Source organism: Dendrobates tinctorius, unplaced genomic scaffold (genome assembly GCF_039654945.1).
Source record: "Dendrobates tinctorius isolate UK_male_01 unplaced genomic scaffold, ASM3965494v1 ptg000162l, whole genome shotgun sequence".
NCBI lineage: Eukaryota > Metazoa > Chordata > Amphibia > Anura > Dendrobatidae > Dendrobates > Dendrobates tinctorius.
In genome coordinates, this window is record NW_027361829.1 from 66,446,846 (window position 1) to 66,473,599 (window position 26,754).

Below are 26,754 nucleotides of genomic sequence, written 5' to 3' on the forward strand. Positions count from 1 at the left end.
CTGATATGTCTATGTTCAGAACTGGTTGGCCTTCATCTGCACTTGCTTCATCTGGCTTCATGGGAGCGATCCAGTAATGTCCAGGTACAGATTGCACTTGATGTGGTCATGCTCTAAATGTATTTACGAGGCCGTAATGGTACAGCATTTATTAAAAATGTAGAGTAGGACCCCCCACATGAGATTGCCTTGGCGCGGCGGGGTGGCTCAATTGAATTGATCAAATTTTATGCTAAATATCTCATTTTTGAATACAGCTAGATATTATGTGCATATGCACTCCAATTTATGCGTTCTAACCTCAAGCAGTGCTGGCTTCCCCCCCTATTTTCTTGTTGTTGGTTTGTGGCTCACCACCACTATTGCCGTGCACGCTTGGTTATGTCCGCTATAATTTTTCTGTGTTCATTGTGATGGATTAGGCTGCTGTGCACACACACGGCAGCCCCGCCCTGCCCCAAGCTTTATTTAATTGTGCACCTGTGTCTGGGCCAACATCGCCCTTCATCTATGTTTGCTGGTCGGGCAATGTGTGGAGGCCAATCCTGATATGTCTATGTTCAGACCTGGTTGGCCTTCATCTGCACTTGCTTCATCTGGCTTCATGGGAGCGATCCAGTAATGTCCAGGTACAGATTGCACTTGATGTGGTCATGCTCTAAATGTATTTAGGAGGCCGGAATGGCACAGCATTTATTAAAAATGTAGAGTAGGACCCCCCACATGAGATTGCCTTGGCGCGGCGGGGTGGCTCAATTGAATTGATCAATTTTTTTGCTAAATATCTCATTTTTGAATACAGTTAGATATTATGTGCATATGCACTCCAATTTATGCGTTCTAACCTCAAGCAGTGCGGACTTCCCCCCCTATTTTCTTGTTGTTTGTTTGTGGCTCACCACCACTATTGCCGTGCACGCTTGGTTATGTCCGCTATAATTTTTCTGTGTTCATTGTGATGGATTAGGCTGCTGGTCACACACACGGCAGCCCCGCCCTGCCCCAAGCTTTATTTAATTGTGCACCTGTGTCTGGGCCAACATCGCCCTTCATCTATGTTTGCTGGTCGGGCAATGTGTGGAGGCCAATCCTGATATGTCTATGTTCAGAACTGGTTGGCCTTCATCTGCACTTGCTTCATCTGGCTTCATGGGAGCGATCCAGTAATGTCCAGGTACAGATTGCACTTGATGTGGTCATGCTCTAAATGTATTTACGAGGCCGTAATGGTACAGCATTTATTAAAAATGTAGAGTAGGACCCCCCACATGAGATTGCCTTGGCGCGGCGGGGTGGCTCAATTGAATTGATCAATTTTTTTGCTAAATATCTCATTTTTGAATACAGCTAGATATTATGTGCATATGCACTCCAATTTATGCGTTCTAACCTCAAGCAGTGCTGGCTTCCCCCCCTATTTTCATGTTTCTTGGACTGCCTTCAAAAGAAGATGGTACAATGACGGTTTTTCCAATAAGGATGCCCTTTTGAACCGATTTTTTGAGTAGATGTTCTTGAAGGAGGCAGTAATCCTCCACTTTTAAATCTTTTTGGTGGTTGTGGATGTAATGTAGGCGATTAGCTTCGATTTTGACATAAGCATCTACTAAATATTGCTGTGGAAACTACCCAAAAAGGAAAAAGCAGTCAAAATTCCATAAAATACAAGTTTTATTAGATGATATTTAAAAAATTATTATAAGGACATACAGTGCATGGTTGGGGAGAGAAAGAAAATATAACGACATCATGGTCAAAAGGACCAGCCAAACTGCGAGCATAGCACCAGGAAATAAAAATGTGTAGGATGTAAGCAGATTACCGATAATCGGTCAGGGAAAGAGTGGCAACCATTGTTATGGCAAGGAGTGTACAGAGACATCACCATGTAGCCAAAGGCTACTGCCCTTTCAAATAAAAGAATTCCCTGCCCGTAGAGTGCACACAACATACATAACCGATGCTATGTAAAGCATCAGAGATAGAAGCAAATAGCTATATTCCTATACCTGGAAGCAGTGGTGGCAGTGAGGTCGATCCAGTCCCCGACGCGCGTTTCGGAGCCAGAGGACCCCTTCCTCAGGGGCCTCCTGAGGAAGGAGTCCTCTGGCTCCGAAACGCGCGTCGGGGACTGGATCGACCTCACTGCCACCACTGCTTCCAGGTATAGGAATATAGCTATTTGCTTCTATCTCTGATGCTTTACATAGCATCGGTTATGTATGTTGTGTGCACTCTACGGGCAGGGAATTCTTTTATTTGAAAGGGCAGTAGCCTTTGGCTACATGGTGATGTCTCTGTACACTCCTTGCCATAACAATGGTTGCCACTCTTTCCCTGACCGATTATCGGAAATCTGCTTACATCCTACACATTTTTATTTCCTGGTGCTATGCTCGCAGTTTGGCTGGTCCTTTTGACCATGATGTCGTTATATTTTCTGTCTCTCCCCAACCATGCACTGTATGTCCTTATAACAATTTTTTAAATATCATCTAATAAAACTTGTATTTTATGGAATTTTGACTGCTTTTTCCTTTTTGGGTAGTTTCTATTAAATGTGCAGTGTTCCTTATATTGGTTAGTCTTAATATGTGGATCATGATATACAATATATATTATTGATCATTTTTTCATGGCCGTTTAATCATTGATTATCCGGCCTCCACATTATTATGTCTTCTACCTATTTATTCTAAATATTGCTGTGTTAGCTTACCACCATTGAGGAGTGGATTAAAGTAATTTCTGACAGATAACATGTAGCAATAGTTTTGGAGTTGTGTGATCCTCCTCGAACTTTTGCCTTGTTGTTTGAGTCCATCATGCCATCCTTGGTCTCCATAAGGGAAAAATATTGGATAGAGGAGGGCATCCAAATTGCTATGGAGAATGCTAATTTGTTGTGTTTTTGGAGCTAAAGGGTTGTGGGGATCAGGTTTTAAATGAATTAATATGTCTCTATTGAAAGGTGGCTCACCATTGTCATTTTGAAACACGACTGCTACTTCACTGACAGTGGGATTATTGTAGCGTCGAGGGTCTTGAGTACGATCTTGTTTAATAGCCATAGTGATGTTTGGCATGACAGTTCCGTTTTGTAGAGAGTTAATTTTTTCTTGCTCTTCCACATCACGTAACATTTGATAAGCTGCCACAAAAGGATTAATAGTTTGGATTTGAAGGGCAATAATGTTCATCAATGTAGGATGACATTTTTGATTTCCTTTACATCGTAAGCGTTGTTCGTTTGCAGTAGCGGTATCGAGAATGCAAAGTTGGGCAAATGCGCGTTGTTGGTCATCTGAGGGATGTAGTGTTCCAGTTCTATGATAGATCTGCCCATGTATGCGGAAACAGTATGGGCCATATCCAGGAGGTGGTGAAATATTTGCACCCATGGAGGCAAAAGCAAAGGAACTGTTAATACTTCGAATATTATCCATGACATTTTTGCTAAATTCACTTTGCCCTTTCAGCAAACGTGTAAAGACATCAGGATATTGTAGTATAGGTACATGGACTTTACCCTTCTGACAGCAGAGCATAAAGTTGTTATCAGAAGGTATCTCTGCTGCAAAATGCAAAGCTTGGCAATGCTCACATACATGGGTCATGTCACCACAGCTGTGTTAAGTAATACTATTTTCATCATTAGTGAAAATGTGAGGTTGTAGTAGAAGTGCATGTCCAACCGAGGGGGTGCGCCTAGTTTTGAGACCAACATATATTTGTCTTGGTTGCACTTTCTGCGGGCTAACTTGTGCAGCTTGTATGTGAAGAAACGGTGCGTCGGTATTGACTAATGGTGGTATTGATAGGGCAGAAACAGATTGCTGATTAGTTATGTCAGTGAACGGCATATAGGATGAAGTGTGGTAGTAACTTGTTCCACATGCTGATGTGGAAGCATCCTGTTGTGAGTCTACTAATTATGATGAGGAAGAAGCCGTCTATTGTCGGCAGTGATGGTGTGCAAAGGCTTCTTCAGCCAATCTAATGGATTTAGAGTTAGGGGATTTGTGTGTGAGGGAACGGCGTTTATAAGCCTTAATCTTGTCAAGGCGATGCTGTTTTTCCTCAGGAGTCTCTTTTTGACGTAGTGCTAAAGCGGCTTTCCTTTCACTGGCATTGCCATACTGTGCATCGGTATTGACTAATGGTGGTATTGATAGGGCAGAAACAGATTGCTGATTAGTTATGTCAGTGAACGGCATATAGGATGAAGTGTGGTAGTAACTTGTTCCACATGCTGATGTGGAAGCATTCTGTTGTGAGTCTAATAATAATGATGAGGAAGAAACCGTCTGTTGTTGACGGAGATGGAGTGCAAATGCTTCTTCAGCCAATCTAATGGATTTAGAGTTAGGGGATTCGTGTGTGAGGCGACGGCATTTATAAGCCTTAATCTTGTCAAGGCGATGGTGTTTTTCCTCAGGAGTCTCATTAGCACGGCGTTGTTTTTGTCATAGTGCTAAAGCTGATGACTCATGTTGGCACAGGTAAAGGAGTCTATTTGGCAGTTATCTGGCAGTGAAGAAGGCGTCCTGGAGTAGCTTAGTGTTAACAGATACTAATTGGCCCTGTAACTGCCCAGCAGTAGTTATGAAGTGGTAGCGGCAAATTGGCCCTGTAATTGCCCAACAGTAGTTATGAAGTGGTAACGGCAAATTGGCCCTGTAATTGCCCAGCAGTAGTTATGAAGTGGTAATGGCAAATTGGCCCTGTAATTGCCCAGCAGTAGTTATGAAGTGGTAATGGCAAATTGGCCCTGTAATTGCCCAGCAGTAGTTATGAAGTGGTAACGGCAAATTGGCCCTGTAATTGCCCAGCAGTAGTTATGAAGTGGTAATGGCAAATTGGCCCTGTAATTGCCCAGCAGTAGTTATGAAGTGGTAGCGGCAAATTGGCCCTGTAATTGCCCAGCAGTAGTTATGAAGTGGTAGCGGCAAATTGGCCCTGTAATTGCCCAGCAGTAGTTATGAAGTGGTAGCGGCAAATTGGCCCTGTAATTGCCCAGCAGTAGTTATGAAGTGGTAGCGGCAAATTGGCCCTGTAATTGCCCAGCAGTAGTTATGAAGTGGTAGCGGCAAATTGGCCCTATAATTGCCCAGCAGTAGTTATGAAGTGATAGCGGCAAATTGGCCCTGTAATTGCCTAGCAGTAGTTATGAAGTGATAGCGGCAAATTGGCCCTGTAATTGCCCAGCAGTAGTTATGAAGTGGTAGCGGCAAATTGGCCCTGTAATTGCCCAGCAGTAGTTATGAAGTGATAGCGGCAAATTGGCCCTGTAATTGCCCAGCAGTAGTTATGAAGTGGTAGCGGCAAATTGGCCCTGTAATTGCCCAGCAGTAGTTATGAAGTGGTAGCGGCAAATTGGCCCTGTAATTGCCCAGCAGTAGTTATGAAGTGGTAGAGGCAAATTGGCCCTGCAATTAGACACCGGCAGTGAACAGGCAGAGGAGCAAGGCAACACGTCCGCACAGCAAGTCAACGTGAGGTAAATGACGACATTCTGCGGGATCCAAGTTGGCATCAGCGAAATCTCGCGAGATTTCGCCGACGCCATCGTGGATTCCGACATCGTCCACGCATGTGACATGTTCTTGCGGCGACGCCATCTTGAGTATCGCGGGATTTCGCCAATCCAAGATGGCGTCACTGCAAGAACATGTCGCCGGCATGGACTACAACGGTATCCAAGATGGCGCCGGCGGAAGAAGATGTCGGGGATCGTGGAGCAGCGGCGATGACTGTGTGAGTGTGAGAGATGGAGTGAGAGAAAGGGTCGTATGTGGAGTGAAAGAGGGAGGGACGTGAGTGGCAACAGGATAAAATGGATCCTAAAATTTGTTGGGCAATTTCTCCTGAGTACACCGATACTTCATATGTGGTCACAAACCACTGTTAGGGCACACGGCAGGGCCCAGAAGGGAAGGAGCACCATTTGACTTTTTGAATGGAAAATTAGCTCCAATCGTTAGCGGACACCATGTCGCGTTTGGAGAGCCCCTGTGTACATAAACATTGGAGCTCCACCACAAGTGACCCCATTTTGGAAACTAAACCCCATAAGGAACTTATCTAGATGCATAGTGAGCACTTTGAACCCCCATGTGCTTCACAGAAGTGTATAACGCAGAGCAGTGAAAATAAAAAAATCTTTTTTTCCTCAAAAATGATTTTTTAGCCCGCTATTTTTTATTTTCACAAGGCTAACAGGAGAAATTGGACCACAAAAGTTGTTGTGCAATTTGTCCTGAGTACACTGATACCTCATATGTGGGGGGAACTACTGTTTGGGCGCATGGGAGAGCTAAGAAGGGAAGGAGTGCCATTTTGGAATGCAGGCTTTGATGGAATGTTCTGCGGGCATCATGTTGCATTTGCAGAGCCCCTGATGTGCCTAAACAGTAGAAAGCACCCACAAGTGACCCCATTTTGGAAACTAGATCCCCCAAGGAGCTTATCTAGATGTGTAGTGAGCACTTTGAACCCCCAAGTGCTTCACAGAAGTTTATAAATGCAGAGCCATGAAAATAAAAAATCATTTTTTTTCCCTCAAAAATGATTTTTTTAGCCCGCTGTTTTTTATTTTCCCAAGGGTAACAGGATAAACTGGACCCCTAAAGTTGTTGTCCAGTTTGTCCTGAGTACACCGATACCCCATATGTGGGGGGAACCATTGTTTGGGCGCACTGCAGGGCTCAGAAGGGAAGGAGCGCCATTTGACTTTTTGAATGGAAAATTATCTCCAATCGTTAGCGGACACCATGTTGTGTTTGCAGAGCCCCTGTGTGCCTAAACTTTGGCGCTCCCCCACAAATGACCCCATTTTGGAAACTAGACCGCCTAAGGAACTTATCTAGATGCATAGTGAGCACTTGAACCCCCCAGGTGCTTCACAGAAGTGTATAACGCCGAGCTGTAAGAATTTTTTTTTAAAAAATTTTTCCTCAAAAAATGATTTAGCCCACAATTTTTTATTTTCACAAGGGTAACAGGATAAATTGGACCCCAAATGTTTTTGTCCAGTTTGTCCTGAGTACGCTGGTACCCCATGTGTGGGGGGGACCACTGTTTGGGCACAAGTCGGGGCTCGGAAGGGAAGTAGTGACGTTTTGAAATACCGACTTGATGGAATGGTCTGCGGGTGTCATGTTACGTTTACAGAGCCTCTGATGTGCCTAAAAAGTGGAAACCCCCCACAAGTGACCCCATTTTGGAAACTAGACCCCCCAAGGAACTTATCTAGATGTGTGGTGAGCACTTTGAACCCCCAAGTGCTTCACAGAAGTATATAATGCAGAGCCGTGAAAATAAAAAATCATTTTTTTTCCACAAAAATATTTATTTTAGCCCCCAATTTTTTATTTTCCCAAGGGTAACAGGAGAAATTAGATGGCCAAAGTTGTTATGCAATTTTTCCTGAGTACGCTGATATCCCATATGTGGGGGTAAACCACTGTTTGAGCTCACATCGGGGCTCGGAATGGAGGGAGCACTGTTTGAATTTTTTAATGCAAAATTGGATGGAATAAATGGTGGCGCCATGTCGCGTTTGGAGACGTCGTGATGTGCCTAAACAGTGGAAACCCCTCAATTCTAACTCCAACTCTAGCCCCAACACACCCCAAACCCTAATCCCAACTCGAACCCTAACCACAAGCCTAACCCTAACCCCAACCCACACCTAACCCTAATCTTAACCCTAATTACAATGCTAATCCTAATTCCAACCCTAACCCTAATTCCAACCCTAACCCTAATTCCAACCCTAACCCTAATTCCAACCCTAACCCTATTTCTAACCCTAACCCTATATTTTTTTTATTTTATTATTTATGCCTGCCTATGGGGGTGATAAATGGGGGTGATAAATGGGGGTGTACTTACTTTTTTATTTTGATCACTGTGAGAGTTTATCACAGTGATCACAGAAACGGAGGGAAGGGGGAGGGGAGCTGATGGTAACGGCGAGCTGATGGCAACGGCGGCGGCATATAGCCACTGTCCATCAGTGGCAGGGGCTTATCGCCGCCGCCAGTCGGTGTGGGGGGGGTCGGGTCTCGGTCTTCAGCCATGGCAGATGCTATTGTGCCCACTGACGAAGGCAAAGGCAGAAACGTGCGTTGGGGCGAGCGCGCACACCCCCTGGATCACCACTGAAAGCTGAGCCTCTTTCTGCATGTAGGTAATATTGCCATTCTCGGTATAACTTTTTATTTGCTGACCTACCATCATTAGAACATGTGATATAGACATTTGTCCTATATATCTCTATTTATAATATCTGGCTCTTCCCCATTAGGAATAATAATAATAATAATAATAATAATTTTTATTTATATAGCGCCAACATATTCCGCAGCACTTTACAATTAAGCGGGGACATGTACAGACAATAAATTCAATACAAGTTAAGACAATTCAAATAATGACATTAGGAGTGAGGTCCCTGCTCGCAAGCTTACAATCTACAAGGAAATGGGGGGACACAGTAGGTGAGAAATGCTTGTTAATTCAGGTCTGGCAATTATAATAGGGATTTTCATATAAGGCTGCATGATCCGGTCATCAGCCCGTGTGTTTAAGTGCAATAGACAAGTATCAAGTGCAGTTATCATGTGCATGAAGGGTGTGGAGACAGATGAATAGTAGGGTGCAGATTCAGAATAATATTTGGAAGGAGGGAACAGGGCAAAGTTAGCTTGCTGAGTAGTTGATGTGATAGGCTTCTTTGAAGAGATGGGTTTTCAAAGCGCGCTTGAATAGGTCAGGGCTAGGTATCAGTCTGATCGTCTGGGGAAGTGCATTCCAGAGAGCTGGAGCAGCACGAGAGAAGTCTTGGAGACGGAGGTGCGAGGTTCGGATTACGGGGGATGTTAGTCTTAGGTCATTTGTAGAACGGAGGGCACGTGTAGGGCGATAGACAGAGATAAGAGAGGAGATATAAGGCGGTGCAGAACAGTGGAGAGCTTTGTGGGTGAGAGAGTATTGAGTGAGAGAGTATAGGAATATTTTCTTAGTAATTTTGTAATTTCTTTATGTGGTTTTTCATTGGGGTGTAGCGCCTTTTCTACAGCTACATATTGTGCACTATTTCCATAATTTTCCTCATGTCCTTCCCTGTGTTTTTTCTGAGCGCACTTTGTTAGTGAAATTTTTAAACAATAAAATTTTCTACATTATTTGTAATTATTTTGGACTAGTACATCTCTTTTTTGCCATCTATGCATGTTTTGATGTGTCCAGTACTATGATCCAGCACACGGGTTGTGCTATGTTAAGATCACTATGAAATGCAATAAATGTGTGCGTTGGCGGAATTTTCTGTTTTTTTATCATAGGAAGCATGCATATGACGGGAGGGGGGAGCCATGCATACCAGGACAGCGACGAGGGAGTAATGCATACCAGGACTAGAGGGGGGTCTGATTTTGTGGGCGGAGCCCCTCTGGGTCCAAGTTGGTGGGTGGGGCCTCTCCAGGTCCAATTTGGTGGGTGGGGCCCCTCAGGGGCTGATTTGGTGGGTGGGAACCCTCAGGATCCGATGCGGTGGCCTGGGCTCCTCAGGGCTTCAATTGGTGGATGCGATCTGATTTGGTGGGCAGGGCTCCTCAGGGTCCGATTTGGTGGGCGGGGCCCCTCAAGGTCTGATTTGGTGGGCGGAGCCCCTCAGGGTCTGATTTGGTGGGCGGGGCCCCTCTGGGTCCGATTTGGTGGACGGGGCCCCTCTGGGTCCGATTTGGTGGACGGGGCCCCTCAGGGTCCAAGTTGGTGGGCGGGGCCCCTCAGAGTCAGATTTGGTTGGTGGGTCCACTCTGGGTCCGATTTGGTGGGCGGGGCCCCTCAGGGTCTGATTTGGTGGGCGGGGCCCCTCTGGGTCCGATTTGGTGGACGGGGCCCCTCAGGGTCCGATTCGGTGGGCGGGGCCACTCAGGGTCCGATTCGGTGGACGGGGCCCCTCTGGGTCCGATTGGTTGGACGGGGCCCCTCTGGGTCTGATTTGGCGGGCGGACCCCCTCTGGGTCCGATTTGGTGGACGGGGCCCGTCAGGGTCCGATTTGGTGGGCGGGGCCCCACAGAGTCCTATTTGGTGGGCGTAGCCACTCTGGGTCTGATTTGGCGGGCGGGGCCACTCTGGGTCCGATTTGGCGGGCGGGGCCACTCTGGGTCCGATTTGGCGGCGGGGCCACTCTGGGTCCGATTTGGTGGGCGGGGCCACTCTGGTTCTGATTTGGTGGGCGGGGCCCCACAGAGTCCGATTTGGTGGGCGAGGCCACTCTAGTTCCGATTTGTAGGCCGTGGTCAATCAGCCTCCGATTTGGAGCCTGGGGTCAGTCAGCTTTCGATTTGGCGCGCCGGCCCTTTAAGACTCATTTTGGTGCGTCGGCCCTTTAAGAATCACTTTCGCGTGTCGGCCCTTTAAGAGCCAGTTTGACGCACTGGGCTTCTATATCCACTTTGGCGCACATTCTCTCTCAGGGGCATGCGTCATGTGATGAAGCTAGATTTGCATTTGTGCTGTGGGTTTCGCTTTAAGAGCTGATATTATCTGGCAGAATCTGTGTCCTGGGGGCATCATTTAAAGGTCATAGGCGTTGGCATAGTAATTGGGTGTGCCTGCGCATATCAATGAGCTTAACTGCCATTTGAATCGCCTCAGGGCATGTTTTCTCTGTGGCAAAATTTCCCCATTGAAAAGCATTGAGACAATTCATTCCAATGACGGGAAAAAAAATTTTCAAACGCAAATTGCGCAAAAACTACAAATCCGATCGACACAAAAAATACTTAGCACACCATTCGTGGACGCTGGCTTCGAAACGACACCTCAACGGCGTCTGTGCGTGTAGCGGTTCGGGCCGCATTAATTGCGGAAATCAACTTAATAATAATAATTAGATGTGTATTTCTTGAAGGAAGTACAGATAGTGGTTTGAAATGGTGCCCGGGCTGCCCCTTTAAGAGAGACTTGCCTGCTGCCCCTGCAAGACTTTCAACTCAGGATCCGTTTTAACTGTGGGTGCCTCTCAGGGGCCACTTTGGCCTCAGGGTCTGATTTGGTGGGTGGGGCCCCTCAGGATCCGATTCGGTGGCCTGGGCTCCTCAGGGCTTGAATTGCTGGCCAAGATCCCTGAGGGTCCGATTTTGTGGGTGGGGCCCCTCAGGGTCCGATGTTGTGGCTGGGGCACCTCAGGGTCTGATTTTGTGGCCGGGGTCCCTCAGGGTCTGATTTTGTTGGTGGGGCCCCTCAGGGTCCGATTTTGTGGCTGGTGCCCATCAGTGTCCGATTTTGTGCCCGGGGCCCCCAGGGTCCGATTTTGTGGGTGGGGCCCCTCAGGGTCTGATTTTGTGGCAGGGGCCCCTCAGGGTCTGATTTTGTGGGTGGGGCCCCTTAGGGTCTGATTTTGTGGGAGGAGCCCCTCTGGGTCCGATTTGGTGGGCGGGACCACTCTGGGTCCGATTTGGTGGGCTGGACCTCTCTGGGTCCAATTTGGTGGGCGGGGCCTCTCAGGGTCCGATTTGGTGGGCGGGGCCACTCTGGGTCCAATTTAGTGGGCGGGGCCCCACAGCATCTGATTTGATGGGCGGGGCCCCTCAGGGTCAGATTTTGTGGCTGGGGCCTCTCGGTCCGATTTTGTGGGTGGAGCCCCTCTGGGTCCAATTTGGTGGGTGGGGCCCCTCAGGGTCCGGTTTGGTGGGAAGGGCCTCTCTGGGTCCAATTTGGTGGGTGGGGCCACTCTGTGTAAGATTTGGAGGCTGGGGTCGCTCAGCCTCCGATTAGGAGGCCGGGGTCGATGAGCTTCCGATTTGGAGGCCGAGATAAAAGAGCCTCCGATTTGGAGGCCGTGGTCGATGAGCTTCCGATTTGGAGGCCGGGGTCGATGAGCCTCTGATTTGGAGGCCGGGGTCGTTGAGCCTCTGATTTGGAGGCCGGGGTCGTTGAGCCTCCGATTTGGAGGCCGTGGTCGTTGAGCCTCCGATTTGGAGGCCGGGGTCGATGAGCCTCTGATTTGGAGGCCGGGGTGGCTCAGCCACTGATTTGGAGGCCGGGGTGGCTCAGCCTCCGATTTGGAGGCTGGGGTGGCTCAGCCTCCGACTTGGAGGCCGGGGTGGCTCAGCCTTCGATTTGGAGGCCGGGGTGGCTTAGCCTCCGATTTGGAGGCCGGGGTGGCTCAGCCTTCGATTTGGAGGCCGGGGTGGCTTAGCCTCCGATTTGGAGGCCGGGGTGGCTCAGCCTCCGATTTGGAGGCAGGGGTCGCTCATCCTCCGATTTGGAGGCCGGGGTCGCTCAGCCTCTGATTTGGAGGCCGGGGTGGCTCAGCCTCCGATTTGGAGGCCGGGGTGGCTCAGCCTCCGATTTGGAGGCCGGGGTGGCTCAGCCTCTGATTTGGAGGCCGGTGTGGATCAGCCTCCGATTTGGAGCCCGGGGTGGCTCAGCCTCCTATTTGGAGCCTGGGGTCGCTCAGCCTCTTTTTTGGAGGCCGGGGTGGCTCAGCCTCTGATTTGGAGGCCGGGGTGGCTCAGCCTCCGATTTGGAGACCGGGGTGGCTCAGCCTTCGATTTGGAGGCCGGGGTGGCTTAGCCTCCGATTTGGAGGCCGGGGTGGCTCAGCCTCCGATTTGGAGGCCGGGGTCGCTCATCCTCCGATTTGGAGGCCTGGGTCGCTCAGCCTCTGATTTGGAGGCCGGGGTGGCTCAGCCTCCGATTTGGAGGCCGGGGTGGCTCAGCCTCCGATTTGGAGGCCGGGGTGGCTCAGCCTCTGATTTGGAGGCCGGTGTGGATCAGCCTCCGATTTGGAGCCCGGGGTGGCTCAGCCTCCTATTTGGAGCCTGGGGTCGCTCAGCCTCTTTTTTGGAGGCCGGGGTGGCTCAGCCTCTGATTTGGAGGTCGGGGTGGCTCAGCCTCCGATTTGGAGGCCGGGGTGGCTCAGCCTCCGATTTGAATGCCGGGGTCGATCAGCCTCCGATTTGGAGGCCGGGCTGGCTCAGCCTCCGATTTGTAGCCTGGGGTCACTCAGCTTTCGGTTTGGTGTGCCGGCCCTTTAAGACTCATTTCGGTACGCTGGCCCTTTAACAATCACTTTGGCGCGTCTGCCCTTTAAGAGCTAGTTTGGCTCACTGGGCTTCTAAATCAACTTTGGCGGACATTCTCTCTCAGGGGCATGCGTCATGTGATGAAGCTAGATTTGCATTAGTGCTATGGGTTTCGCTTTAAGAGCTGATATTATGTGGCAGAAGCTCTGTCCTGGAGGTGTCATGTGATGTTCGTAGGCGTTGGCATAGTAACTGGGTGTGCCTGCGCATATCAATGAGCTTAACTGCCATTTCAATCGCCTCAGGGCACGTTTTGCCATTTCCCATTGAAAAGCATTGAGACAATGCATTCCAATGACGGGGAAAAAAATTTTCAAACGCAAATTGCGCAAAAACTACAAATCCGATCGACACGAAAAATACTTAGCACACCTCTCGTGGACGCTGGCTTCAAAACGACACCTCAACGGATTCTGTGCGTGTAGCGGTTCGGGCCGCATTAATTGCGGAAATCAACTTAATAATAATAAGAAGAAAAAGAATAAGTTAGCAGCGTTCGGATTACAATATAGTGGTTTATTGAAAGCACTATAAATATAAGAAATCGGATTACAATATGTTGCTTGAACCTAGAGGTTCAAGCACCATAAATATAGATAATAGTAAATTATTGATTTCCTCCAGGTAGGATAAAATTAGAATTAGAGACCTCAATCTAGGGAAAGGGGAGGTGTCAGCATGGGCTTGAAATGCAGAATGCTGTATTTTAGTCCCAGTCCATCCCAAGTCACAATATCCAGAAAAAGGAAATGTTTACAGAAGTGATGAACATTTAGCGTCCAAACTCTGTTTAACATATTTTATGGGGGAAAGACAGATGTAAAAGCCTGCTTCACTGATCAAACCCATGATTCTTCCCTCCTGGCCTGAGTTTGGAACTGATGCTCAGCCTATGATGTTGCCATGTTAATTATTGCTAGGCAACTTCCTTTTATGGTGAGATGCCCCTTTAAGATTCCATCCTCGGACTCCATTATGACATTACTGATGACATGTTAACATTCCACCACAAGATTCCATTATGACATCATAATGCACCGCCACTACTTAACCAAGTGCTTACTGCCTAGGTGTCATTATTGTCAGTGATTGGCTGCGAAGCTGGTGATATACTGACTGCGCTTGGATTTGTTGGAAATGCCTTGCATTTCTTCACATAAACGTGAAGTGTTAGCACTACTCCAGGGGATTCTTACCACCCATGCCCCTGACAATGTGCTACCAATACCCGATGGCGTCCTCAGCTTCACTTACCGGCTGGTTATGAAGCTAGTGAGCGACTGCCTGACCAAATACCAACAAGGTCGTATAAGCTCAGAATATCTTGAGCATTTACAGATGAACATCAGGACATTAGTACAACAGGTAAGTAACAGACAATCTGGGCAAAGCATATAAAACAATAATGGATAATATTCATAAAATACAAGTTGGGGAGGGGGGCGGTGATAGCGTGGGCCTGCGTGCTCTACAATGCCAGGGCTGAATCTTACTCTCAGTCCACCCTGGTCACAATATGCAAAAAAAAGTAAATGGTTACACATGTAAAGAATATTTAGCTTCCAAAACCTGGTTAAAATAATTTTGGGTGGGAAAGACGGATATAAAAGCCTGATCAGAACAGCAAAGCCATGGCTTTCCCTCTTTCCCTGATTCTGGTTCTGATGCTTAACCCATAATGTTGCCAACTTAATTGTTCCTAGAATGTTGCTAGGCAACTTCCCGTTATGGTGAGATGCCCCTTTAACCCCTTCACCACCTTGCGATTTTCCGTTTTTGTGCTTTCGTTTTTTTGCTCCCCTTCTTCTCAGAGCCAGAACATTTTTTACCATCAATATAGCCTATGAGGGCTTGTTTTTTGCAGGCCGAGTTGTAGTTTTTAATGACACCATAGATTATATATATTGTACTTGAAAACGGGGAAAAAAATTCAAATGCGGTGAAATTGCAAAAAAGTGCAATTCCACAATATATATTTTTTTTTATTTTAAATATTCACTAAATGCTAAAACTGACCTGGTAATATGATTCTACAGGACAGTACAAGAATGCAGATACCAAACATGTATAGGTCCTTTTTTTTTTACTTAAGTGGTGGAAAAAAAATCTGAACGCCGGCCATGGGTCGGTGTTCATAAAAGATGATCAACGGACAGGCACACTGGTCTTCTGCAGACCCCCGGCTGTCATGACAACCCATCGCAACCCCCAGAGTCATGTGACAAGGGCTCTGATGAGCGAGACTTGAGACACGGTTTCGGTCCGAATGTCTTAAATGCCGTTGTTAGTGATTGACAGCAGCATTTAAGTGGTTGACAGCCAAAATCCATCTGCATCTATTTGCGGGACATGACAGCTGATCACACCATCAACTGTCATGTGTGGGTAGAGATGCAGGCTCTATCGCTGCCTAAAAAGACAGGCACACGACCATGGACGTACCTATACTTTCAAAGTTGTAAATGAGTTAAGATTCCGTCCCTGATTCCATGATGACATCACTGATAACATGCTAACATTCCACCACAAGATTCCACTATGACATCATAATGCACCGCCACTACCTACCCAAGTGCTTACTGCCAATCACTGTCATTGTTGTCAGTGATTGGCTGCGAAGCTGGTGATATACTGACTGCGCTTGGATTTGTTTGAAATGTCTGGAATTTCTTCAGATAAACTTGAGGAGTTGGCACTACTCCAAGGGATTCTTACCACCTATGCCCCTGACAATGTGCTACCAATACCCGATGGCGTCCTCAGCTTCACTTACCGGCTGGTTGTGAAGCTAGTGAGTGACTGCCTGACCAAATACGACCAAGGTCGTATAAGCTCAGAATATCTTGAGCATTTACAGAAGAACATCAGGACATTACTACAACAGATAACAGACAATCTGGGCAAAGCATAAAACAATAATAATGAATAATATTCACAGCACATGAAACAATAATGAATAATATTTATAAAATGCAAGTTTCTTTACATGAAATATGTATTTTGGCCAATAGCAATATAATTTATAGCTTATAAGAAATATCCATATATGTATTAATTGTAGCTTTAGATTGCAGGAGTAAAATGGTGACATAAATAGCGTCCTATATTCTCTACTTTCTCTCATGATTTTTCTTTCTTGCTTATTTCCATTTTTATAGACTGAAGAAAGATCCCAATATGGAGATTTGGCCTTTTTTAAACAATTGGCCCAAGAGGTCCTGTATGTACTAGAGTTTATTGCCCGCCCACTGAAGCATTTGGTAAGAATCCATCATCTTCTATATCTCAGGTCTTTCTTGTCTGATCTTCTCCAGATTACTAGTCATATATCAGATTGTCATATTTCTCATGTTAGAAGCCCCCTGTCCGCTCCAGGCAGATACAGGATCTTTTATGGCAGCCTGTCTCTGCTCCATCCTCTGTGGTGATAGTCTGTACTGTTCTCAGTGGTGCGGACCTTTCATATCACATCTGTCTCGCTTTATCTTCACAATCTTCCTTCTTGTAAATGCTGCAGTTCTGGTAATAGATGTTATTGGAGAACTGTTGTATATACAAGTCCCTTATATATTAATGTGGATGTACTGGACGGCCGTGTATATTCCCCGCCATTATGTAAATCCAGGTTTAGTCTGTCCTGTCTTTTGTGTACTGTAATTTAGTATTTGTGAATTGTTATATTAATTGCACATATTACATCCATCAGGAAACACCGGCCGGTGACTCCAAAGAGGGGCAACACCGAAATATCACTGACCCCAATACCAGTGAGCCAGGGCTAAAAAGTGATCTGATTGAAGGTAAGCTGATCATCTCGTATTCCTACAAATGTTAATATTATGGAGACACCAGAGTATATATAAATTTACTCCTCTGTATGAGGCCGGTGATGGTTCCTGAACCTCCTATAGAATGTAATGGAGAGGTCTCATGCAAATCTGAAAACCCCTCTGGTTCTCTCTTCTGGGATCTTCTCAGCCCCAAAATGCACAAAGAACCTCACAGGGTCCCCATCCAAGTCCTTGTCAGATCCCGAACAATCACACCTTTATGGTAGAGTATATCTATCTATGGATGTGCCATAAGTATATACAGTATGTGCAGAATATTCATATAACTAGTATTATACCATTTACTTGTCTTTCCTTCCTTATATCGATGTGTTATATATTAAGTACTGATATCGTCTAATACATGATGTCTCATTATTTTATCATTATATTAGAGACAACTGAGCCGGCAACTGCTGATGGTGGAATATCTGAGACACCAGAGATCCCCGAATCTGCCAGTGTAAGTATCAGAGAAAACATCTGTATATCATCAGATAACGGGGTATGAATTACACATCACATGTTACACCCCAGAGTACAATGGGTTAACTCTATTCTTAATGTAGATTGGACCAATTATTATTATTCCTGTCTCCTCTGTGTGATGTCCCTTACCATCCCCTCCATACAATGATACATGTGTATGGAGGATATCCCTATAATATAATAGTGTCTGGGGAGCGTCCTGCTGGTATCATGTCCTCTACATCTGCTGCAGGGTAATCAGCGGGGACAGAATGTGGAGAAGTTCCTGCATCTGCAGCTTTTATCTTCCTGCAACTTATATATCTTATTGTCATTTCTTATTCTTCTAGGCCATACTCAGATCATTGACCCCTATGAGAAAACCAAGTAAGAGCGACTATACCAAGATCAAAGAGATCGGCAGTGGATCTTTTGGGTGAGCGTTATGTATAATCTACATTTTTCCCAAACTCCTTATGATGATGCCTCTGTCTATATGTCCTGCCTTATGGAAATTCCTGTATCTGAGTCCACGTCTAAATGTTACTGTATTCCAAGATCCGTAACATTTTTATTTTCTCATCCCATAGAGCTTTGTAAGGACTTGTTTTTTGTGTGTCAAGCTGTTGTAATCGGTACCACTGTGCACTAGATATAATCTACATCTAGTCATCTAGTCCACATCTATTTGTCACGATTCAGCTCAGTTATCATGTGATATGGATGAAAGCCTCCCATAAGTGATCATTTATGCTGAGTTATTTTGTGTATTTCCAAACATTGATTTCTAGTGACGGCCATACATCTAGTATTAACTATTAGTGACGAGCGAGTATACTCGTTACTCGAGATTTCCGAGCATGCTCGGGTGTTCTCCGAGTATTGGATGTGCTTGGAGATTTAGTTTGTGTCACCGCAGCTGCATGATTTGTGGCTGCTAGACAGCCTGAATACATGTGGGGATTTCCTAACAAACACACAATCCTCCTCACATGTATTCAGGCTGTCCAGCAGCCACAAATCATGCAGCTACGGTGACACAAACTAAATTTCCAAGCACGACCAAAGTATTCGGAGACCACCCGAGCATGCTCAGAAATCTCGAGTAACGAGCATACTCGCTCATCACTATTAATCACTATTAACTATTAGGATCATTTGACATATAGACAGACTGTTAGTAAGAATTCTGTATAAATTATGGATTTTTCTCCTCTACAGGGCCATCAACTTAGTGCGTCATAAAGACACAAACAAGGTATTCGCCATGAAGAAACAAGACCGGAGTAAACTGGAACTTCCAAAGTATCTTGAAATGGCCTATCTGGAAAGGGACATCGCAATATTCGCTGATTGTCCCTTTGTTGTCTCCATGCTTTGTTCCTTCCCAACTAAACGACATCTTTGTATGGTCATGGACTTTGAAGCAGGTAAGACATATCCATTGCATATATGTTAAGCCCATTTCTGCTTAAATATATAAAGGTACCAATGTATTTATATGTCATTAATCTACATGCTCATAAGAACAGTTTAGGAAGGTTGCCTTTTTCTGACAGATAATAATTTTCATTGCTTCTTATTGCATTTTTTTCTGATGTTGGGCGATCAAAAACACTGCAATTCCATCTGAGTTTATTTGTTTTTTTATTATTTATTTTGAATGGAGAAAAAGTGATTTTTATATTTATTTTCTTTCCCCAAATATTTTTATTATTATTTTATTTTTTAGTCTCCATAAGGGACCTGAACTTGCGATTATATAATCGTAATTACTATGTACTGCAATATGGGCATTGCAGAATATGGTGAAAATCTTGGTCCCCTATGAAGCCAAGTGACACACTGAGCTTCACAGAAGTACCATAATGGCAAGGATAGTAGTCTTCCGCAGACACTCAGCAGCCATAGCAAACCACTGACATGGAATGGGGGCGATGAGTGCTTAGAGCAGCTCACCTCCAGGTCACCTGCTGTAAATGCCGCTGTCAGAGATTCACAGTGTAATGTAAGCGTTTACCAGCAGGGGCAGATCTCAGCTCTCTTTTTGTATAGGATTACTCTGCAGGATACAGTATATGCTCTACATCACACAGTGTATCTCTATGATTGACTCCCTGCCCCAATGTCTCAGCTTATTTCTCATTCACACTCTTCATGTGTAATTTACATTGTAACAAACCCTCACCTGTCATATTTGCTTTCTGCTCTAGGAGGAGACTGTCAGACTCTCATTGATATATATGGTCGTTTACCCCTCGCCTTGACCCGCTTGTACATTGCAGAAACGGTTCTTGCTGTGGAATATCTGCACAGCTTTGGTGTGGTTCATCGAGACCTGAAGCCTGGAAAGTAAGTGAACGCTGCAGTATAATAAAGGGAGAGACAGTTATAGTTTGGTATACAGTCTATGGGTTATTACTTAGGGCTGACAATATCTTTTCTTTCACAGCCTCATAAGATCATCATCTGGACATATCAAAGTCACAGATTTTGGGCTTTCAAAACTCGGACTTATGAGACCAACATCAGACATTTACAAGGCTCGAACTAAAGACATCGCCAGAGAGTTCCGTGATAAAGAGGTTAGCTATAGATTGAAAACTTATTCTTTACAGATCTGATCTATTTCTGCTTCTCTCATATTTTCTCACATAGAAAACTTTTCCACTGATATTATTTGTCACAGTAATTTTCATTGATCATCTTCTCATTGTTCTGTTGGTTTCCAGAGGAGAGGCACCTTGCATTATATGGCCCCAGAAGTCATCTTACAGAAGGGCTATGGAAGGCCTATTGACTGGTGGTCAATAGGGATCATCACATTTGAATTTCTTACCGGCTATTTGCCATTTAACGGAAGCTGCCAAAAAGAGATTTTGCGCAGAATTAAAAAGGGTAAGTAAAATAATCTGAATGCTGTGTGATGCCATAGTAATTTGGTTCAGTTGTTAGGTTCATACTTTGGTTTAGTTACTTGTTGTTTTTGATAGTTTTTTTAAATGATAGTAAATGTAGAGACATTCTTTTCGGTAACATTTACTTTTTATATAACAGAAGACATCACTTTGAAATTTAAAAATCTTGCTGTTCATCCTGATGCTCAAAACTTCATTACTCAGCTGCTCAGAAAAGATCCAACACATAGACTCGGGACAGGTAATGTATATAGTAGTATTAATAATGACTTTTAACTCCTCTGTGACCTGACAAATAGATCATTTCCATGAGGATCAGCACTGAGGTCTCTGCGTTACCTCCTTGTCTATTTCCCATTCTTCATGCCATGACTTACAGTATATTTTGGCTCTGCTCTGTCTTCAGTTTAGATTACCATAAAATGTACAGTCTTCCTAACATTGTCTGTATCACTTTTTTCTTGTCTTCCATTTCCAGGAGGAGCAAATGAAATCAAGAGTCATCCATTCCTGAGTAAGTTAGATTTTGAGAATCTTGAAAATCAGGAGCCAGAGTTTAGGCCAATTCTTAGGTCAGAGGAGGACACCCACTACTTTCCCAGTAAGTAGAATGAGACGTCATCTGGTTAAAGCTGCCGTTTGTCTTGTCTTTTATTTTATGTGACAATATGTTTCCATCATTATTAGTAATAACATGGTGACTGTCTGTGATTATATTAATAATCTCTGATAATACTTGTATTTTGTAGCTGGCATTCAGAGACCCAAACATATGGATTCAGATGAGTGTGACACAAATGAGGAGGTCAGTGATTGGCCAGAAAGCCTAAACTATGTGTCATCTTCTCAAAGACTTTCTAAGGTAAGTATGTGATCTGTAAATACACAAAACTATAACTAAAATAGTATGAAAATATTATATGTATATATATTTATATTTAATTTTACTCTGTGTATTTTAGCTATATGCAACCAATACCAGGATGATGAGCAATGAAGATAATGAGCCATCTCCAGATTGTTCTCTAGAGACCAGCACAAAACACTCAGATGTGTGAGTAGATTATTATTATGGGGTATAGTACTGACATATCTTCAGAATACCAAATACAAGACGCATATGACACAATACTAAATCCAGAACCTACCGCCCCATGATTGATCATCACTGTAATGCCTGTCTTGTCATAACGCTGGAGATAACAGCTGATCATTGTGACCAGCCTTTCATTTCCATTTCATTAAAGCCCTTTATTACTAGTTATTCTTCTCTCTTGCTGACAGAAGGAAGTCCTGTGCAAGGTATACCCTTCATTTTGTCCAAGTGTCCTAATTGCCCATAAAAAAACGAGTCTTTTTATTTTTAATTGCTTTCACTTGTAATTTGTTTATTTTTCTTCTACCAAACAGGCAGAAAGAATCTTCTCCTACTAGAAATGATGGTGATAATCAGTGTTTCACTACTGAAAACAAGTCACCCTCTCCCGTATTGTCAGGTATGTGCAGGTCTATAGGACATCTTGTTGTCGTCACTGATCAAAAGGTGTACTGTAAATGTTACATGAGGGCTCAGAAAATCACTGCTTTTTTGTGCCTTTAAAATAAACAACAATCCAACACGTTAATGTATAAAATTCTCACTCTTTTGTGCTGTGCATTAAAGGTATAAGGGGCCATACAGTCTGGTGCCTGATACTGATCATGAATAATCTGCCCATGGCTCGATCAGGCCCCAAACTAACCCTATATATACCCTTAATGTGCCACAGATGTTTTAACCCCTTAATCCCCAAAGCTGTTTTCGGTTTTGCGTTTTCGTTTTTCACTCCCCTTCTTTCCAGAGCCATAACTTTTTTATTTTAAGGTCAATATGGCTGTGTGAGGGCTTATTTTTTGTGGGACGAGTTGTACTTTTGAACAATACCATTGGCTTTATGAAGTCGTGTAACAAAAAATGGGAAAAAAATTCCAAGTGCAGTAAAATTGCAAAAAAAGTGCAATCCCGCACTTAATTTTTGATTGACTTTATTGCTAGGTTCACTAAATGCTAAAACTGACCTGCGATTTTGATTCTCCAAGTCATTACAAGTTTGTAGACACCAAATATGTCTAGGTTATTTTTTATCTAAGTGGTGAAGAAAAATTCCAAACTTTGCAAAAAAAATTGCACCCTTTTCTGTGACTCGTAGCATCTCCATTTTTCATGATCTCTGGTTGGTTGAGGGCTTATTTTTTGCACGCCGAGCTGACGTTTTTAATGATAACACTTTTGTGCAGATACGTTCTTTTGATCGCCAGTTATTGCATTTTAATGCAATGTCGCGGCGACCAAAAAAACACAATTCTGGCGTTTCGATTTGCTTTCTCGCTCAGTCATTTAGCGATCGGGTTAATCCTTTTTTTATTGATAGATCGGGTGATTCTGAACATGGTAATATCAAATATGTGTAAGATTTATTATTTTTTATTGTTTAATTTTGGATGAGGCAAAAGAGGGGTGATTTAAACTCTTGCTTTTTTAATTTTTTTATATTTTTAAAAACATTTTTTTTTAATTTTGGCATGCATCAATAGCCTCCATAGGAGGCTAGAAACTGCCATAACTCGATTGCCTCTGCTACATAGAGGAGATGCATAGATCATCTCTATGTAGCAGAATTACAGGTGTGCTATGAACGCCGACCACAGGGTTGCGCTCATAGCAATCTGGCATCAGCAACTATAAAGATATGACTCTAATCTTATGACTTGATATGAATCTAATCTTATAGGAGTTTATCATTGACTTGTTTTTCTTACTTTTTTATATGATTTTCCAGTTGAGAACAAAAATAAATCTGCATTAAACCTGGGAGAAGAGAAAAACCCAGAAATAGTAGCAGAGACAGAGCCTAGCAGAGGTAAGTGTAACAATAAGGTCTATGTTGTGTGATGTCGGCGACTGAGAATAATTCATGAAGAGGAGATGTTATATGTCAGTGGTGGATTGTCTCATCTATGACTGACAATGATCATTGACTTGTTTTTCTTTTTTTTATATGAATTTCCAGTTGAGATGAAAATTACATCTGCATTAAAACTGGGAGAAGAGCAAGACCCAGAAATTGTAGCAGAGACAGAATCTAGCAGAGGTAAGTGTGACAATAAGGTTTATGTTGTCTGATGTCGGCAACTGAGAATAATTCACGAGAAGGATATATTATGTGTAGTGATAAGCGAGTGTGCTCTTTTCTCGAGTTTTCAGAATATGCTCGGGTGTTCTCTGAGTAGTTTGGGCGTGCTCGGAATTCAAGTTTTAGTCCCCACAGTTGCATGATTTGAGACTGCTAGACAGCCTGAATTCATGTGAGGATTTCCGAACAAACGAGCAGTCATCCCGTATGTATTCAGGCTGTCTAGCAGCTGCAAACCATGCAGCTGCAGGGACTAAAATTTAATTTCAGAGCACGCCCAAAATACTCAGAGAACAGCCAGAGAACACCTGAGAATGCTTGGAAAACTCAAGTAACGAGCACACTTGCTCATCACTACATATAATATATCCTCCTCGGGAATTATTCTCAGTTGCCGACATCAAACAGTCAGTCCCTGCAGCTGCATGATTGGCGGCTGACAGCCTGAATACATGTGGGGATTGCCCGTTCTTTAGCAAAAATCCCCACATGTATTCAGGCGTTCCAGCAGCCACAAATCATGCAGCTGCAAGGACTAAAACTTAATTCACGAGTACGCTCAAAATACATGGAGAACACCCGAGCATGCTCGGAAAACTCCAGTAACGAGCACACTCGCTCATCACTATAAGTCAATGGTGGGATTTTCACATCTATGACTGACAATGATCAATGACTTGTTTTTCTTACTTTTTTACATGGATTTCCAGTTGAGACAAATACATCTGTATTAAAACTGGGAGAAGATCAAGACCCAGAAATAGTAGTAGAGACAGAGCCTAGCAGGGGTAAGTGTGACAATAAGGTCTTTGTTGTCTGATGTCGGCGATTGAGAATTATTCACGAGGACGATATATTATATGTCACTGGTGGGATTTTCACATATAAGACTGACAATGATCAATGACTTGTTTTTCTTACTTTTTTACATGAATTTCCAGTTGAGACAAAGACACCTGCATTAAAACTGGGAGAAGAGCAAGTCCCAGTAATAGTAGTAGAGACAGAACCTAGCAGAGGTAAGTATGACAATAAGGTCTATGTTGTCTGATGTCAGCGACTGAGAATAATTCACGAGGAGGATATATTATATGTCAATGGTGGGATTTTCACATCTATGACTGACAATGATCAATTACTTGTTTTTCTTACTTTTTTACATGGATTTCCAGTTGAGACAAATACATCTGCATTAAAACTGGGAGAAGATCAAGACCCAGAAATAATTGTAGAGACAGAGCCTAGCAGAGGTAAGTGTGACAATAAGGTCTTTGTTGTCTGATGTCAGCGACAGAATAATTCACGAGGATGATATATTATATGTCAATGGTGGGATTTTCACATCTATGACTGACAATAATCATTGACTTGTTTTTCTTACTTTTTTACATGAATTTCCAGTTGAGACGAAAAATACATCTGCAATAAAACTGGGAGACGATCAAGACCCAGAAATAGCAGCAGAGACAGAGCCTAGCATATGTAAGTGTGACAATAAGGTCTATGTGGTCTGATGTTGGCGATTGAGAATTATTCACGAGGAGGAGATGTTAACTCCCAGTTATACGATTGCCACATGTATGATGATTGACAATGATCACTGACTTGTTTTTTTTTTTACTTTTTATATGAATTTCTAGTTGAGAAGAAAAATAACTCTGCAATAATAACACTGGTAGAAGAGCAAAATGCCCAAATAGTAGAAGAGCGAAAACCTAGACGACGTAAGTGTGATAATAAGGTCTATGTTGTTTCATGTTGGCCAGTGAGAATAATTCATGTGGAGAAGATGCTATCTGTCATTGGTGGGATTGTCACATGTATGATGACTGACAATGATCCTGTTCCTCTGCACGGATAAGATTTCTCTACCGTGCTGCCACAATGACACCGAAGCAGTATCCTCTAATATGGAGTTCCATTACTTACATTAGTTTTATATCTCTTCTCCTAGGTTCCATCTTCCGCCGGATTATATCATCCTGCCGGCGAGGATTATCCAGGGCCGCTCGCAGCATCAGAAGATGCATGTGTCCAATCTGTCATTAGGGCACCATATACATCTAGTACAGCAAGTCCATCATCAAAGCTGTACTTGGGCAGCACGGTGGCTCAGTGGTTAGCACTGTTGCTTTGCAGCACTGGGATCCTGGGTTTAAATGTCACTAAGGAAAACATCTGCAAGGAGTTTGTATGTTCTCCCCGTGTTTGCGTGGGTTTCCTCCGGGTACTCCGGTTTCCTCCCACACACCAAAGACATACTGATAGGCAATTCCTAGTTTAAAAAAAAAAAAATAATAAAAATTCTGAATTAATTAATGTTCCTTTGTAATAGAATATTTCTGAAATATATGGCATACCAATACTGTACGTCATACATGTTTGAAGCACCCTCATGAAGTTTTGTTTTTTCACTAAATGTGTATGTATTGTAGTGTGGTGGGGTAATATACTTCCCTACTGCCGTCTTCTCTGGGATCACGCTCTGTCCGGCTCCACTTTTGTGTGATGTCATAGCTACATAGTTACATACATAGGTTGAAAAAAGACCTAGGTCCATCAAGTTTAACCTTTCTCCACCAATTGTCCATTTTGTCACTAAATTAAATATAACCCGCAATGTTATGTGTATTGAGGAAATCATCCAGCCCTTTTTAAAAGCTGCTGTAGTGTCTGCAATTACTAGTTCTTGTGGTCGGCATTCCACAGTGTGATTGCTCTAACTGTAAATAACCCTTTCCTATTTAGCTGTCGGAATCGCCTGTCATCGCTCTTTAGCTCACTGTATACTCTCGGTGTGAGCGAGAAGTTTCTTCTATAATGCAAGCCTATGGCGCCTTGTTCTGATGCTCCATAGGCTAACATTGTTAAAGGGAACCTGTCACCTCATTTTTCAGCTATAAGCTGTGGCCACTGCCTTATGGGGCTTATCTACAGCATTCTAGAAAGCTGTAGAAAGGCAGTGGCCGCAACTTATAGCTGAAAAACGAGGTGACAGGTTCCCTTTACTCACTACATACTTGCCAATGTGGGAGATGATGTGACCTGGTCATCATCTAGCCGTAACAATTATTCCCTTATAAAAGCTTCTAAAGACATGCATAACCAGTAGGACTTGGGCATCCTAGGACAGTCCTACTTGGACTATATTCACGTTGGACTATGATCAGTGGCTCTGTCGGTATTTGTGTCTGAAGCCTCGGGAATGGGATTCAGATGTTCGCACCAACAGGAACATTGACTACAATGATGCAGGCAGAGT

At 44.0% G+C, this 26,754-nt stretch overlaps 1 protein-coding gene across 1 annotated transcript in view; it reads left to right on the forward strand.

The window, feature by feature from the left end:
• The window catches only part of LOC141052596 (microtubule-associated serine/threonine-protein kinase 3-like), a 109,362-nt gene extending 83,227 nt beyond the window's left edge, over positions 1-26,135 (forward strand). The window contains exons 3-23 of the mRNA XM_073549825.1: positions 16,262-16,363; positions 16,810-16,903; positions 17,329-17,396; positions 17,752-17,837; positions 18,623-18,831; positions 19,615-19,753; positions 19,854-19,986; positions 20,134-20,299; positions 20,459-20,560; positions 20,798-20,920; positions 21,069-21,181; positions 21,282-21,373; positions 21,730-21,815; positions 23,139-23,219; positions 23,370-23,450; positions 24,203-24,280; positions 24,434-24,511; positions 24,665-24,742; positions 24,894-24,974; positions 25,133-25,216; positions 25,447-26,135. Coding sequence (XP_073405926.1) covers positions 17,776-17,837; positions 18,623-18,831; positions 19,615-19,753; positions 19,854-19,986; positions 20,134-20,299; positions 20,459-20,560; positions 20,798-20,920; positions 21,069-21,181; positions 21,282-21,373; positions 21,730-21,815; positions 23,139-23,219; positions 23,370-23,450; positions 24,203-24,280; positions 24,434-24,511; positions 24,665-24,742; positions 24,894-24,974; positions 25,133-25,216; positions 25,447-25,541 — 1,881 coding nt within the window. The 5' untranslated portion in view covers positions 16,262-16,363; positions 16,810-16,903; positions 17,329-17,396; positions 17,752-17,775 and the 3' untranslated portion in view covers positions 25,542-26,135. The remainder of the gene's footprint in view (positions 1-16,261; positions 16,364-16,809; positions 16,904-17,328; positions 17,397-17,751; positions 17,838-18,622; positions 18,832-19,614; positions 19,754-19,853; positions 19,987-20,133; positions 20,300-20,458; positions 20,561-20,797; positions 20,921-21,068; positions 21,182-21,281; positions 21,374-21,729; positions 21,816-23,138; positions 23,220-23,369; positions 23,451-24,202; positions 24,281-24,433; positions 24,512-24,664; positions 24,743-24,893; positions 24,975-25,132; positions 25,217-25,446) is intronic.
• The last annotated feature ends 619 nt before the right edge of the window (positions 26,136-26,754 follow it).